This window comes from Colletotrichum paranaense (assembly GCF_030867605.1).
Source record: "Colletotrichum paranaense strain IMI 384185 chromosome Unknown Scaffold_8.1, whole genome shotgun sequence".
Lineage (NCBI taxonomy): Eukaryota > Fungi > Ascomycota > Sordariomycetes > Glomerellales > Glomerellaceae > Colletotrichum > Colletotrichum paranaense.
In genome coordinates this window covers 755,294-771,802 of record NW_026848966.1, presented here as the reverse complement: position 1 = coordinate 771,802, position 16,509 = coordinate 755,294, and the positions used below count along the sequence as shown (strand labels likewise).

General features: G+C 54.3%; 3 protein-coding genes across 3 annotated transcripts; 2 read left to right on the top strand and 1 right to left on the bottom strand.

The window, feature by feature from the left end:
• Positions 1–580: 580 nt before the first annotated feature.
• Positions 581–5,754, bottom strand: CPAR01_10113 (CNH domain-containing protein; the record flags this gene model as incomplete). Its single annotated transcript, XM_060494376.1, has 3 exons — positions 581–1,555; positions 1,608–2,273; positions 2,323–5,754. 3 exons carry the CDS (start codon positions 5,752–5,754, stop codon positions 581–583), a joined length of 5,073 nt encoding a protein of 1,690 aa, XP_060346558.1.
• A 4,904-nt stretch (positions 5,755–10,658) lies between these two features.
• Positions 10,659–11,668, top strand: CPAR01_10112 (superoxide dismutase; the record flags this gene model as incomplete). The annotated part of the gene is made up of 4 exons (XM_060494375.1): positions 10,659–10,671; positions 11,075–11,254; positions 11,342–11,590; positions 11,646–11,668. 4 exons carry the CDS (start codon positions 10,659–10,661, stop codon positions 11,666–11,668), a joined length of 465 nt encoding a protein of 154 aa, XP_060346557.1.
• A 1,300-nt stretch (positions 11,669–12,968) lies between these two features.
• On the top strand, positions 12,969–15,629 carry CPAR01_10111 (tudor domain-containing protein; the record flags this gene model as incomplete). Its single annotated transcript, XM_060494374.1, has 1 exon — positions 12,969–15,629. The coding sequence occupies one exon, from the start codon at positions 12,969–12,971 to the stop codon at positions 15,627–15,629; it is 2,661 nt and encodes an 886-aa protein (XP_060346556.1).
• Positions 15,630–16,509: the final 880 nt, after the last annotated feature.

The following is a 16,509-nucleotide window of genomic DNA, read 5'->3' as shown; positions in this document are numbered from 1 at the left end:
CTTCTGAGCATCTGTAGGTAGATCAACTGTGGTGGCGGGTAATTCCACGTTCGTGTTCACCAACTTGCGTTATCAAGCTTAGCATCCGAGGCAATTTGAGCTGCAAGGGCGAGTCAAGACATCATCACATCGACAAGTGACAGACAGACCACCGTGGAAATCGTCGAATTCCTCCTCTATGGGCATTACACACCCCGAGGCTATATCAGTTGAAAAAAGGTTTCCCTACTTGAACATCAAACAAGAAAAGAGGAAGAGAGAAAAAAACACCCCGGCCGTGGCCTGGGAAGCAACATGATCCGCCTTGTCCACCGCCGCCATCCCTTTCCAATGCACGCAAAAACCCTCTCATGATTCTTGTTGACCCAAAACGCCTTGCGGTCCACGCACAACATCATTTCCATATTCGTCCTTGCCAGTCAGGAATCAAATGGCTCTCTGAGCTACTTTTTCCATCCAAAGGTGTGAAATCTGCCAGAAGACATAGACCGCCAGCCCAATCATGGGACGTGTAAAGTATTCCTCTCATCAAATCATGGCATCCCGATGCAGCTCGTCTGAGGTGAACCGGTCTATCGCTCTACTTCTCCATATGTCCGTTGTTGAGAAGCATCTCGAGAACGACCTGCACACCGTGTTGTTCTGGGTGACTCATTGAGATCTTGACCGTTCCCTTGGAGTCCTCTCCTGCTGGTGTCTGTCCGCCGAGCCAACTGTTCTGTGACGCAGACGCATTGCCACCAGTCGGGCCTCTAACGCCAAAGTCGAGGCACCTAACGTCGCGACCGGCGATGATTTGTCTTAGGCGGCCGTTCTCGGCGTTACGCACCTCGACATAGTCTCCATTGAAGAGAAGAAGGTATTGGCCATACATTGTCGCGCTCGTAGCCTTCTTCTGCTTGCCCGAGTACTCCATAATCAAAGTGCGACTCACGTCGCCGTGCTTGTCTACGTAGACAGCACAGTCCTCGTACGCCAGCAAGAACTCTTGATCGTTCAACCTAAACATGCCTAGAGGTCTTTGATCCCGTATCCTGCTTGCAATATTCGCAATGGCGGGCTGCTTCAGGTCCGGGATAGACATTGTCTGCTTCTTGTCGAGGGTGAGCAACTCGAAACCCTTTGCCGTTGATACGGCAATGTAACTCTGGAAGAGATTAAGAGAGTAACATTCCGTCGGGAGATAGAATTCGTCGTAATCGCGGAAGGAGTCGGTGCTGCCTCCCAAGCCCTTGCGGCCACCAAAGATGCGAGGTCTCTTTTCTGATGCTTTTTGGAAAACGGGTTCGAGTACCTTGAAGGTGTTGTGCATGCCTTCCTTCCGCTTGAAGAAAACCAACATGCGCTCCTTCATGCGCGCTGTGGCAAAGAAAGCGACATCCTTTGCTAACCTTTGTGGCGCGCGGCGCGGGTTGTCGTGAGCAGGGGCAGGGAAGTTCGATACTGGGGCGATAACATCGAGGGGGTAAGCGATGAGAGAGCGATCCGCAATAACGAGACAGACGGAAAACTCCTCGAGGACAGCTATTTGTGTCACCCTATTTGTTTGCACACTCTGCAGGCTTATTAGCGATCAGCGATGCCAGTTTTGGACTTTTCAAACTTACCCTCATCCAGCCGCGGGGATTTGTGGCATCGGAGATGTACACGCCATAGTCTGTTCCGATGGCAACGATCGACTTGCCAAATGCGTTGAAGCCGCAAGCGCAGTTGACCTGGGCTCTGCACACGGGGGCCGGCCCTCTGCCTGGTCCATAGACTTCCTCAATCTCCCGAACAGCGCGGTCGAGAGGGGTGCCGCGGATGGGAACGCCTGGTTGCCTGCCGACAGCTGAAGCCGCATCATAAACGAACGCGCTGTCTGCCAGTACGCGAAGGCGAAATGGTTCGGCATTTTGAGAGAAGAGAGCTTTGGCGTGCCGTGTCTTGGCCTCGATGATCTTCTCGACCCATTCAGCGCGGCTCTGAGCTGATGTGGCATACAGTGTGTATGTCTCGTGGCCCAAGTGCTTGATCTTGAAAGGATAGAGGATCTTGCCCTCAGGATCATTGGACATTGTCGGTGTAAGTCTGGCTGCTGAAGTCGATCCAACCGAGGAGCTTGTTGCGACATGTTCCAGTCCCGGACGCTCAGTGCCGTTGGTAGCAATCCTATTTAACCTTGGGTCTGAACCTGCGCCGCCAGCGCGGGCCAGAGGAGCAGTGATGCCCTTTTGCTTCGAAATGGGGTCATCATTCATGCTGTCGAGGAATAGTAGAGGCATAGGAATGGGCTACAACTGTCAGCATCAATGTTTCCTTAATGATACGAAAAACGCTCACCTCCTTTGACACGTCATATTTCTTCTCGCCTCTGACGTCTTTTGGACTCACAACCTTTGCTAGGATGAAGTAGTGATCAAATAGCAAGGCATGTGTGTCAACCCATCTGACGCCCTTGGAGCCCATTCTTTGCAGATCGCCCTGCTTGATAAGCTCCCTACCAAGATGGTCGAGGTTGAGGACGGAGTGGAATCCAGGCCTGAGGACGAGCATGGAGTTGAGCTCCATCATTTCGACCTTCTTTTGCATCTCGGCAACCTTCGTGTCACATTCCATCGTGACATTGCGGATTTCGGCGATCGCCCTGGCCAAGTTGGCCTTTTCCTCATCGTCCCGAAGTGTCTTCTTCTCAACCGTTTCTAGCAGCAAAGAGTATCTTTGCAAACGTGTAATGGGGGTCTTGAGGAAATGTTGCCATCCCAAACGTTCGGAGCGCTTGTGTCGCATGACCTGCTCGAGGAAATTGCGGAACAACAGATTTCGGTCAGACTCTTTCCGCACCATGTACTCTGCATACGGGAATTGTGACGCATAGTCGATGTAGATGTCCTTGGCCTTCCGGATCCATTCACGGAAGAGATCGGAGAATCCGGATACCCAGGGACCTTGCTCTTGTTGCCGGTATTTGAGCTGTGCCAGAAGATTGTCCTTGTTGACGAGCTGCACAGCGTCTGCCTTCCCAAAAACGACTTGAAGGAACTTATCGATCTTGTTGGGTGGGATAATGGGAGGCTGGGAGTTCCGTAGGTGGTCTCGGTATAGTACGCGCAGAACCTCGAGCTGGTTGACAAAGTACTCTTCACTGTTGACGATCTCGTGAAGGACGTGCTGACGCTCAATCTCCTTCTTCGGCTTTTCGGCGAGTTCGGCGTCTTGAATCTTATAGTGAACATTCCAATCTGCCGGCTTGACCTCGTCGAGGAGCATATCATCCAAGTTTGCCTTTCTGAGCGTCCTCATGCAATGATGCGAGTAGCAACGTCCAGGCTGGGAGTCGTCATCGTGCAACTTCGGAGCATAGCAGCCATAGCCCGTCAATTGAGGAAGGACTCCGGATATTGTACCGCTTCCAAACTTGACCCACTCCTCCTCTGGGACAAGAACTCCAGCGTCCAGCATCAGCTGCGAGACGAGAGTACTGAGAAGCTCGGCATCGGCAACATTGATGGTTGGAACCTTTTCGGTGAACAGCTTGAGCAATGCCTCTTCGACAGTTTTCTGCTTCAAATCAGGTTCGCCATCGGCCATTTCGCGAATCCACGCAGCGATTCCACTGAGAGCCCAGGGTTCAGAGCACCTCCTGATATCGCCAGAAGTAAGCTTGGATGGCACAAACTTTCTCTTACGGCCGCTAGGTAGCGTAATCATGTCATATGTCATTGATGACGGAGTATTCGACTCGTAGCCATCATATGGTAGGCCTTGTTGTGCCGCAAGTTGTTGTTGCTGAGTCTGGTAGCGGGCCATCTTTCTCCTCTCCTCTGCAGCATCTGTTCGTGATCGAACAGGGGCTTGTACTTGAGGCGTGTGGCTGTGGCTCGATAGGGAAATAGATCGCTCTGGGAATGGAGAATTGAGTCCGGTAGAGCCTCCTCCATAGTAGTCTGAACCGCCATCGTGCAGTGTCCGCGAGTCGGTGCTGAGCGAGTGGGAGTGGTAGCTGCGAGTTGTCGGGTGAACTGAGAGTAAAGAGCTTGTATCGCTACCCGGACCTGGGGGAAGTGCCGGAAGCGGTCTGTTGGAAAGTCCTGGGTGGTAGTACAGATCAGGATAGTCCTCCTTGTACGGCGACTCGCTGCCGCTCTGCTTCGAGTGCAGAGATACGTGTTCATCGCCATCATCGAAGCTTAGCCGGTGAGCGGATGGTGCCTGTAGACCGCCAGTGCCGCCGTAGTCGACTTCGGCATCTCGGAAAGCAGGAGCCCGTTCGTAGGCCTCGTGAGAAACATCGTAGTCGTTAGGGTTGGGCAGTGGCCTTGATCCGTCCTGACCTGGTGTTGGGACAACTTCGCTGCCGTACGCCAGATTGCCAGCATACCCACCAGCGAGCGCACCCAAGTCCATCCCGCCATAGTCGGTATCATCGCTCTGTTCTTCGGGTGGTGGTGGAAGAGGGTTCATGTTGACTGGCTCAGGGAAAGCAAATGGCACACTGCTGAATCTCTTGTCGTCCAGCTCCGCCTGCTGCATCGCCAACACCCCGGCAGTTCCCTCAGGGTCGTCATCATCGTCATCATAATCGAAAGTGGGAATTGGAGCCCTGTTGGCCGTCGGCGCGCTCGAGGTTGGTGCCATGCCGGCGGCAGCCAGATCCGAGTTATACCGCCGTAGTCCTTGAAGCTCGTCGTCAGAAAACTGTCCGTTGATGGGCATGGGGCGGTGCCGGCCGCCTAGCTCAGCCTCGATGTCTTGAAGTAGAGAGTCCTGTAGTTGAGCTTGGTCCTCGTCTGTGGGAGTGATGGCGCTCGGGTCCCAGGTGGGCTCTTCCATCGGCCGGCTGGGTAGAGGGGCATTGGTAGGGTGTCTTTGCAAGCCGGGGGAGTGCTGCTGTTGAATCTGCGGAGAAGGAATCGGGGATGCTGCCGAGTCAGACCTGCTGTAAAAGGAAGAGGGATCGGCGTAGTTTGGCCCGACGGGCATCGACGACTGGATCGGGTAGGGTGTCTGCGAGTTGTCCGAAGCGTAAGAAGCTGCCGAGCTGTGACCGTTTGTCGGATAGGAGTTGTAGTTGTTGCCGTAGGACTGCGAAAAAGTCGAGTCGTAGGTTGGTGCGGGCGAAGTCGCGGATGGCGCGGAGGGGAAAGTGCCCTGGTATGAGGAGGTAGGCGAGTGACCGAACCCCTGGGAGGACTGAGGAGCCGTCGGGGAACCGTAGCTTTGGCTGTAGTTGTTGTAGCCTGAGTATGTCGGTTGACGCTGGGGAGCTGTTGTGCTCGCATAGGCAGCCGGGTTATAGGCCGCCGGCTGGTAGCTAGGTTGTGTTGGAGATGTGTATGATGTCGGCGAAGCGGCGGATCCATATCGGCTCGGGGGACCTGGGTGATATGGGAGAGATGTCGATGCCGTCGATGGCGTCCGCGCAAAGGCCTGAGGATTGTAGCTGGAGTGCGAAGAGGTTGGAGGCGAGGAAGCTTGGTACTGGTGTTGATAACCGGAAAGCGCATTGTTTGTCGAGCCGTAGCTGTGGCGGCCTCCAGAATGGCTTGACGTTGTCGGGCTTGTCAAAAAGAGTTCGTCTTCGCCTCTCGAGGCGGACTGCTGATGGCCACGAGCTTGCGCCCGGCTCTGATCGAACATTGCGGCATCATCACCATTGTTGAAACTCGGCCGCCGCCCGAGGTAAGCCGACTGATCTTGCGACTGGTCGGGTGTGGGGTATTGTACTGGGGGGATATGGCCATAACGGCGCTGACCGTCGCCGCGGAAAGACATATCGATCGCGCAGAACGAGGACAACGTCGGCGTGACTAGTTGTGAAAATCTGTCCCTGGGGCAAGCTGCTGCGTCGTCGACCTAAGCAGAATGCCGGGTTGTGCTTGATTGCATCTGTCTGTAGCGAGCTCGATGGGACAGTTGGTCGCTATACGGTGCGGGTTCGTTGTTCGCGGGTTCGTCTATACATGCGCCAGAGAGAGTGTTGTTGTATGTTGAGTGATGCTGTCGGATGATGGTAAGTTGTACAGTTGTTTGTCCGGATGGTCGCGGGGTGAGCCTCGCGGGTGGTGCTGTTGTGCGGCGCAGGCGGGCCTGGTAGTAGGACTGACGTCTTTCGGGCTACCCTCTGGGCAGTGATGTGCGGCGACGTTAAGTTGGAGAAGGTCGTCGGGCTGATGTAGCCTAGGACTGACAGGCACAAGGCGACCGTCGCGCGGCAAACGGGGCCGTTGAACAGTCGAAAGGGCGTCAGGTTGTGAAAAGAGCGGTGCGACCCTGAAGACAAATACAAATGCCCAGCGAAAATAAGGGTCGGTTGCTGTCAGAAGGGCTCTCGGTCAGTTCACTGGGTTGGATGGCGAGGAAGAGGTGAAGCAGTGAAGCAACAAATAACACGGTGCGACACGGTGCGTCTGCCTGGCGGCGAGAGCGAAAACCAAGCCACAAGAACGGGGCTGGAGAGTCGTCACAGGAGTCTAGTCGCAAGGTCAGAATCGTCGGGGTTGGCCTGCGGCTGGCGGTGGTGCAGTGCAGGCAGGGCAGCGTAATCTTGCGAATCCTGAAGTGAATGTCCGAGGCTCTCTCCCAGGATAGTGCTGGTCCTTCTGAGGTCTTTGCTTCTTTTCTTTCCGTCTCTCGTAACCCCTCTCGCTGTGTCTGTCTTCGTAGACCAGGAAGTCGAGTCGCACGTAGTTCCGCGTTCGTCGTGTGTGCGCTTTTGCCGTCTCCCTCGATGTCTGACCCCGTGGGAGTATGCGGGGTGGGCGACCGTGTGGGAAATTTCCGTTGACGACCGGCCGACTGTACTCTTTTCCCAAGTCAGACGACGAGGAGCGATGATTTCGTGTCGGTCGCTTTCAAGTGTGAGGTATGCAGAAGAAGAGAGACAACATACATCACTCTCTGTGTTCGCTAATAATGAATTGAGGCCCAGGATCGGTAAAGGTCAGGTTAAAAGGGTAATAAGGTACCTGGTGAGGAGTTATGGGTGCAGGTATGGGCGCGGCGCTGGGACCAAAATATGAGGCACCAACAGGAACAAACTGCCCAGAAAAGGAATTAAGCCAGGTACCTAGCAATCCGTCCGTCATGTGTTGCGAAAAGGGCCCAGGTGAAGAAGAAATTGAAGCTGGGCCGAGAGAGTCTTGGCTTGGCCGCACCACAATGAACTGGGACGGACAGGATGGGGAAGATGAGCGAGGACGTTGGACTGGATCAATTGGGTGGGAGAGGTACCTCCACTGCCAATCAGGGGTGAAAAGGTACTTTGTCCACGAGTAGCTTCCCACGAGCATCGAGGTGTGGGCTGGGCTGGGCTGCCGCTGACTTGGCTGATACGTCCAATTAAGGTACGAGTACGAATACCTTACTGTACGTACCGTACTTCTTTCCAGGGCTTCTTCTACCTCCTATGCATCGCTCTTTCCCAAATATCTTGGAATGCACTGCACAGTGAGGTACCTCTCTCTCAAACAGGGACGAAGGAAGGGACACTGGAGAAGGCGGCAGGGCCGGGGATGAGAATTAAAGGTGAGGGCGACTCTCAGACACTGAGGACCGTGTGTTTAGTCGCCGTCTGATGTTCTCAGTCTAACTTCCCATCAACTTTACTTTCGATCCGGTCCCAGATGAACACAATGGCCCAGTCTCAAAGTCAATGCTGAAATGGCTCAAGTACGTGTGATTTTCGACTGACCAAATATTACTCCGTATCCCGTACAGAGTACCAACAGGATGGACAAGCTGGAACAGCACTCGGGGGCTGCGAGCCAATGGCCGACGCTGATCTGTTTCGTTTCCTGCCTTGCGACATTCACCCCTTCTTCACCACCGAATACCACCTTACCACCTCACCACCACTTTCTCGCCAGTTAAGGCTCGTTTCGCATTCTTTTGGCGTTTGCTGTTGTTTTCACTGCTGACAACCTGCCTGACAGACGATGAGTACGGAGTACAGGGTGTTGGAGACACAAGGCTTCAGTAACTGATCACTCAGGTCTCTTATAGGTACTCATATGATCCCAGTAGCGGCCCATCATGTCGGCTCCCCTACATTAACCACCTCCTTCTTTCAGTCTCGTATTTCGACTAACCGCACACTTGGGCTGCACGACGGTTGGATGGCCCTGTCAAAACCTGGCCGCACGGAAAATTCCTACAATTCGGGGTCCCTGCCGGGTGGATATTAATCTGCTAGCGAACCCCATTCTCGTATATTCTCCCACAACGTCCGACAGGGGGAAATGTGTTGCGCGGCCCGCGGGAGATCCAGCTTCATCAGTCGTCGTTTTGGAAACGAAAAAAAAAGCAAATGCTGGTTATGCCCGACCTACCCGCAATGCTTTTTTATGTCTCGTCTCTCGATACACTTTTCTGTTCCCCATCACACAGAGATGCACTCGAACACATTTGGGGAGGGATATGCTATTTGAAAATCCGAAATTCGATCTGCTGAAACCCCCCTCGCCGACCCCAGACTGAGGTTTTGCTGGAGTTCCCTTGTGCCCAATACCATACTTCCGCAAGCATGGCAAGGTGAATGTCAACTATTACACACCACGTGTCCCACCGGGATCGCTGCCGTTGCTGCTAACCCGCGCGTCGCGTATCCTTGGCCTGCCTATCTCCTGGATGTCTCACTCAGTTGGCAGCCCCATCATAGTCGGAAACGAGATGCCACTTGGAGCAGTGTCTCTCTCAACAACTTTGCGTGCTCGTATCGTACGCCAGCCAGCCGTTCTGTAGTACAGCATGGCGAAGGAACCCCCATACAGCTGGGTTACTCGACTCATTACTACCAAGTACAAATAGCGACCGTACTGTGTAAGCTCTGATCCGTAGGGCTGACTGCATCTGGAGAGCGCGGCGCCATGGGATTGGTCTCCGCAGCCGTCAGCATTCCCTAGCCGTCGAATTGCCTATCTTGACTGGTCGAATGGTTCAGACTCATGCAGGAGGCATGGCGGGCACCCCTTGTGCTTCAAGTTTGTTCCAGCTGGTCACTTTCGCCTGTCTTTGGGACTCTGGCTTCATTGCTCGACATATACGACTGCAGCTGGTTCCGAACCAGCCGGCACTGGCTGTCAGGCGGACGTCGCTTTGGGTAATGATACCTGATAGTAAAGCTCCAGCCATGTGCCGAGGTTGACCACAGGTTCCAGGGATGATGACAGTTGACATACCTATACGGACTCACTCGACGATGTTACAGACGTTCATAATCGCCTGCAACACCGGCGGAGCATCGTAGAGCAGATTGTGACTGATGATCATTCAGGTCTGTCAGATTTGAATGTTTCGTATTCGACATTTTTATGATCACCGCGGTGCAGTCATGATGTCAAAGAAGTTGTCCGCAAGAGATGCCTCGAAACGACCCCGCCAGCTATATGGCCAGAGCTCCATGCTAGCGTTGATGATAACATATAGCGCATGATGGATAATGGCTGAAGCTCTCGATGGCACCTAAACTCTATCGACCAAATCTGACTGTAAGGTAGTGGCACGGTACCGAGTCGGCCATCAACAAAGACCAGTTTCTGGATACCCTCCCGTATCATGACCAAGATGCCGTACTGTGGCTGATTACTTGCGAGTTACAGGCCGGGACCGAATGATGAAGAGGCTCCGATATCTACGGTATACCTAAGCCACTCCCGGCACTTTCGGACAATGAGGTGCGCTGCGTTGCTGACGGCGCCGCTGACTCTGCAGCAGCTATTCGCCGAGTTCCCCGCTGTTCAAGCCACAGTTGAAAGGGCTTTCTTGTGACATGTCAATCGTGGCGCTGGCGCGCGCTACCTATATTCAAGAGACGGCAGGCCGAGCATCGGCCTTCTTCCACCTCATTCTCGACGGCGTGTCCCAAGACGAAATTGGCAGAATCAAGAATACGGCAACAACTTCCATTGTTGATTGCCCGCAATCGCAGTACCTTTTCCTTCACCATTGCATTGCACCATTCGTTTATTTGTAAGCATCCCGGGGGACTGCGAGACAAGCAGCCAACCAGAAGCTCAACCCGAATCCACCTGGGCCAAGATGACGGCGATGAGATAATGCTGGAGCGGGGCAGCAGCTTCCCCCACCATCCAAGCGCAAGCTGGGCGTGACAGCGTGTGTGGTGTTGGCCATTCACCGGGATTTGGACCACGGCATAATACCTGCTAGAATCGGAGAGGAGGGGTTAGGTAGATGCCGGACTTTAGGGGAAATTCCAGCGGGCGAGAAGACGAACAACCCTGCCGTGTTTGCTGCTTTCCAGCGGTTCTCTGACGGAAGACAAGGCGAGGCGAGGCGAGCTTCTGTACCTCGGAATTCCGAATTGTGCCTTTTCCTGCTACCTTAAGGTACCTTACGGAAATATCACGTCTCGTTCCTCATTGGGCGTCCGCAGAGTTCGTGCAAGCCGGCCGTCGGTGCCCGCCCTTTTCCATTCGCAGTGAGGGATCCATCTTGAGTGAGGTGTTGAGTGTGCGTGTGTGTCTCTTCTCTTCCCCAGTGTTCCCCCGTCTGAGCTGGCCCGTCTCAGAGACTCCATAAGGTACTTTCCCCTTCTTCCCCTCTTTGCACCTTGAACCTTCATCATTTCCCTTCTCCTCAACATCTGCTGCGTGAACAACCACACCCGCAAAACAACAAAACCAATTCCAACCCAAAGTACCACAAAAAAATCATTCAAAATGGTCAAGGCTGGTAAGTGTCACTCTTTATATACACGGGAACCAACCTTCCTCGTCGGCCTAGTGCAGAGCCGCAGAGCCGGGGATGGAGGGGTAACGCAGGCCGACCATCCAATTTGCGCTGGATTGAGCGGGTTTTGGAACGACGTGGGAGAGAGCAAACACCCTGATGGCTCAGCGACGTGCCTACGACTGGGAACCAGCTTGTCGCTGGCCAATCTTCAAGCTCGATCGACTCCATCCTCGTGTTCCTTGCGCCGTCTGCTGTCGATCCGTTTGGTTCGATTCAGATGGTTCCCGTCGTTCCCGTCGTGGAGAAAGCCAAGGGGAGAAAAGGCTGTCCTCGAAGGGGGGTAGGAAAGGGGGGGCGCTTTATCAAGATGAGGATGAAGCAGTTCGCTAACCTTGGTTCCCAGTCGCTGTCGTCCGTGGTGACTCCAAGGTCACCGGCTCCGTTGTCTTCGAGCAGGAGTCCGAGTCCGCTCCCACCACCATTACCTGGGACATCACCGGTAACGACGCCAACGCCAAGCGTGGCATGCACATCCACACCTTTGGTGACAACACCAACGGCTGCACCTCCGCCGGCCCTCACTGTAAGTATCCTTAGGGGACGAGTCTGAAGGAACGCCATCAGTTGGTGGGAAGCAAGGTAAACAAGAGCTGACCACGGAACGCTGCAGTCAACCCTCACAACAAGACTCACGGCGCCCCCGAGGACGCGAACCGCCACGTCGGGGACCTTGGCAACATCGAGACCGATGGCCAGGGTAACTCCAAGGGCACCGTCACCGACAAGCACGTCAAGCTGATCGGCCCCGAGAGCGTCATCGGCCGCACCGTCGTTGTCCACGGCGGCACCGACGACCTCGGCAAGGGTGACAACGAGGAGTCCCTCAAGACTGGCAACGCCGGCCCCCGTCCCGCCTGCGGTATGTAAAACTATTGCCTCCTAACGAAGAGGAAGAAACTAATGATCAATTGCAGGTGTCATTGGTATCTCCAACTAAGCTCTGTGCCTGGATAGCTACTGTCTTGGGACGGATTGCCATCTAAAGTGGGGGTTGTCAAGCTCTTGATATGCTTCATTTCACAATGCTCGCTGGCTGTATTGAAGGCAGCTGAAAATTGATAGTAGAAGCCTTCAACCGTAGTATGGCATCTTCAAAAAGTAATACAAAAAAATCACCGTAAATCGCATCTCTGAATTGGCATGGTGAATAGCATCAAAACTGAAGCTAAATGCTGAATGTCCAGCGGGAGTTGCGGGGCTGGTCCTTGCACTGTGAGGGGTAGGATATGACGTGAACGCTGCCAATACTGGCATGATGGTGTCTTTTCCTTAGTAACAGTTGCAACAAGACATCACTCGGACACTTTGAATATCTCAGAGACCAGAAATTCTAAGCAACAATTCGAAGTAGTATAGAGACACTGAGAGTCATAGATACTCAGCAATCTGATTCTCATGAATCAATCGTTCAATGCTTGCTTATACAGGACTGAAAGTCAAGTGACGCACTGTTGTTGTTCAAGGGGGAAGCTGTCCTTAGCAACCAAAACCGCAAGTGCAGCACCTTACATAAGGTAGCTGTAACCCCGCTCTCGCTTAAGGGCTCCCGCCACTGCTACTGGCCACCGGCGAGCTGCTACCCCTGCCTCCGTGTGGACTGTGGTCCCTGAACTCCTTTCCCCACACTTGCTTGCTCGAGACCGGGCGAAATTGAGGCAAGCTGTCAAAAAGGCGGTACGACTGTCGAACGTTTGAATCGAACAATCGCCTTTCGCTACTACTCCTTTCCAACACAACTCTCCCTCTCCCTCTCTCCCCCGATAACCATCTCTACATCCTCTCTCTCCGTTTTCCTTACCAAACCCCTTCTCATTGACCGGTACGTTTTGCTGTTTTTTCCTTCTTCACAATGGCCCCTGGTTATTTGGACATTGAGCTTTCCTCTGCAGGGAGGGCGGCAAGCTGATGCTTCTACCCGGGGGGAACTGCACCTATCCATGCGCTTCTCAGACAGCCTCACCTGAACACAATGGCTTTGTCTTTGATGTAGTTGTGCACTGGCAGTCACAGTCATCTTGGAAAGCTTTATTGTGACTTCAATCGGAGCTGTCAATTGCAGTTCATGGTTCCTTTCCAATGCTTAGAGCTCATTGCTTCAGAATGTCTGAGACGCCAGGCCGGCACGAGACACACAACGGTCACCGCAATTAGCTTGGGATGGGCAGCATGCTAACCATCTATGGATCTCTATAGTATATCTTCTCAATAGCATCCGGTCACTCCTTGATTCACCCATCATGTCGAAGCCCTTTTTCGCCAAGGTCAAGAGCGTGCTTAGCGGCGATACCCTCGTCTTGACCGCTCCCAACAACCCCAGAGCCGAAAAGACCTTTTCCCTCGCATACGTCACGGCTCCTCGCCTGAACAAGGAAGGCGATGAACCATTCGCTTTCCAGTCAAGAGAATACCTCAGAGAACTTGTCGTTGGCAAGCAGATCCAATGCACAGTAGCTTACACTGTACCTTCCGGTCGCGAGTTCGGCACTGCTCTGCTCTCCAAGGATGGCCCTTCTCTCCCCGATGAAGCTATCAAGGCCGGATGGCTCAAGGTCAGAGAAGAGGCTGGCCGCAAGGATGATGATGAGGCTACTACTCAGCGTCTCGACAACTTGCGCCAACTCGAGACCGAAGCCAAGAATGCCGGCAAGGGTCTCTGGTCTGGCACTGGCGGCAACATTCAAGTCCAGAATGACCTTGGCGGCCCTCAATTCATGAACGAATGGAAGGGAAAGACTGTTGACGGCATTGTCGAGCGTGTTCTGAGCGGTGACCGTCTTCTTGTGCGACTGCTCCTTTCGGATAAGAAGCACGTGCAGGTCATGACACTCCTTGCTGGAGTCCGTACGCCTACCACCGAGCGAACGATACAGTCCACCGGCCAGACTCAGGCTGCTGAAGAGTTTGGAAACGAGGCCAAGGCTTTTGTTGAGGAGAGACTGCTCCAGCGCCGCGTAAAGGTTGATATCGTTGGCGCCAGCGCTCAAGGACAGCTGGTGGCAGCCATCATCCACCCCAACGGCAACAAGAACATTGCCGAGTTCCTCCTCACCGAGGGTCTCGCCAGATGCAACGACTTCCACTCCACCATGCTCGGCGAGAAGATGGCCAGCCTCCGTGGTGCTGAGAAGACGGCCCAGGGCAAGAAGCTGCGCATCCACCAGCACCACGTTGCCAAGGCTGACGGCGCCTCCTCCGACATGATTGTCGCAAAGATTATCGGCGCAGACACCATCATTGTTCGCAACAAGGCTGGTGACAAGGAGCAGAGAGTCAACTTCAGCAGTATCCGCGGCCCTCGCACCAATGAGGCGTCAGAAGCCCCCTACAAGGAAGAGGCCAAGGAATTCCTGCGCAAGAAGATTATCGGCAAGCATGTAAAGATTAGCATCGACGGCTCCAAGCCTGCTACCGACGGCTACGAGGCTCGCGAGGTTGCCACAGTCACGGAGAAGGGCAAGAACGTTGGTCTCGAGCTGGTTGAGGCTGGTTACGCGACTGTCATCCGTCACCGCAAGGACGACACTGACCGCTCCCCCAACTACGACGAGCTCCTCGCTGCCCAGGAGAAGGCCAAGGAAGAGAAGAAGGGTATCTGGTCTGGAAAGGCTCCCAAGATTAAGCAATATGCCGATGCTTCCGAGTCTCTGCAAAAGGCCAAGATCCAGCTCGGCACTCTGTCGAGACAAAAGAAGGTCCCCGCTATTGTTGATTTCGTCAAGTCCGGCTCTCGCTTCACCATCCTAATCCCCCGCGAGGGTGTCAAGCTGACTCTGGTGTTGGGCGGCATTCGTGCTCCTCGTGCCCCGGGCCGTGGAGGTGACAATGGCGAGGAGTTTGGCCAGGAGGCTATTGACCTTGCCAGTCGCCGCTGCAACCAGCGTGACGTCGAGGTCGATATCTATGACATTGACAAGGTTGGAGGTTTCATCGGTGATCTGTACATCAACCGTGAGAACGTCGCCAAGTTACTTGTTGAGGAGGGTCTGGCATCTGTCCACCGCTACTCTGCCGAGAAGTCTGGTAACGCCACCGAGCTGCTTGCGGCTGAGAAGAAGGCCAAGGAGGGCCGCAAGGGACTGTGGCACAGCTGGGACCCGTCTCAGGAGGAGGAAGAGGAGGCTGAGGCCGTCGAGACCACCAATGATACCCCCGAGGCGTACGAGAACAAGCCCAAGGATTACCGCGATGTTGTTATTACCAACATTGACGGCAACGGAAAGATCAAGATCCAGGAAATTGGCAAGGGCACTGCTGCTTTGACGACCCTCATGAACGACTTCAAGAAGTTCCATCTCAACTCGGCAAACAGCAAGCCTATCGGCGATGCGCCCAAAGCCGGTGACTTTGTCGCCGCCAAGTTCTCTGCCGACGGAGAATGGTACAGAGGCCGCATTCGCTCGAACGATCGCGCAGCCAAGGTTGCCGAGGTTGTCTACATCGACTACGGCAACACGGAGAAGCAGCCCTGGTCCAAGCTGAGACCTTTGGATCAGCCTCAATTCACCACGCAGAAGCTCAAGGCTCAGGCAATTGATGCCTCGCTTTCATTCCTGCAACTGCCCACTGCGCCCGAGTACTTTTCGGAATCCATCGGCTTCATTGCTGAGTTGACCGAGGGTAAAGAGTTGGTTGCCAGCTTTGACTTTGTCGACACCAAGGAGGGCGTCAGCTATATCACCCTCTTTGACTACAACGCGGGCGACAAGAAGCCGGGCCCGAACGACTCGATCAACAAGGAGATCGTCGCCAACGGTCAGGCCATGGTGCCCAAGAAGCTCAAGGCGTGGGAGCGCAGCGGCCAACACGCCGCTTACCTGAAGCACCTGAAGGAGGTTGAGGCCAAGGCTAAGGAGGAGCGCCTCGGCATGTGGGAGTACGGCGATATCACTGAGGACTAAATGCATTGGATGGGGCATTGGGAGGAACAGTTCTTGGGAGGGTGGCGGCGGGTTTAGGAAAACACAAAAGTCACTACATAATTCACAGTAGCCTTGCATGAATCAATAGGCCATTTGAGGCCTTGCCGAATTGTACTTTTCTTCTCTCTCGCAAAGCGTAAGAACAAGGGAGGATGTCTCGTGATGCTGTTCAAAAAAGCGTTGAGTTGATATGTCGCGATGTTGGCAACAGCTTCCTCGGAATTACGTAATGGAGGGGTTCCAACTTCCCGGTGCCGTGGTGGGTTTTGGTCGGGATCGTCGGCCGGTCGGCTCAAAGAGTTCCAGGCCTTGTCTTTTGAGATTCTCCCAGGCGAGGAGAGGAGAGAGCACTGGGCGAGTCCCGAGTCCCGAGCGGGAAGAGGCACCCCAAGAAGGGCTCCGTTTTCTTTGAGGACGCTATGCCCGCCAATAGTGCGCTTAGAATGGACCTCACGGGGAACTGGATGCTCTGGCTTGGCCGCTCTCCGCGAGATGGCGAGGGCGAGCCTAGCCGGTCGTCTGGCGAGGGATGGTGGGATGTGAAAGTAGGCGGTGGAAGGTCAGAGAATACCGGGGACCGGAGTTTCCTGATTCGAAGTGGGGGTCATCCTATGGGTTCAAGAGGGCGACTTCGGGGGAGAGTCCGGGCTGGCCGCTGGTTCATTGGTGGCTGGCGGCTTCGAGCTCGTCGGACATTGGCGCGGAAGTGAGGGAACTGGACGGCGGTAAAATACGATTCCTGGATCCCACGATAACGAGCTTTTGCCCATTGAAGTTTCCATTTCTCTCTAATGTACCGGTGGTCTCTCTCGCGACCGGGACTATTGACGAATTGAGAAGTCCTTGCTGGCATGGGGGT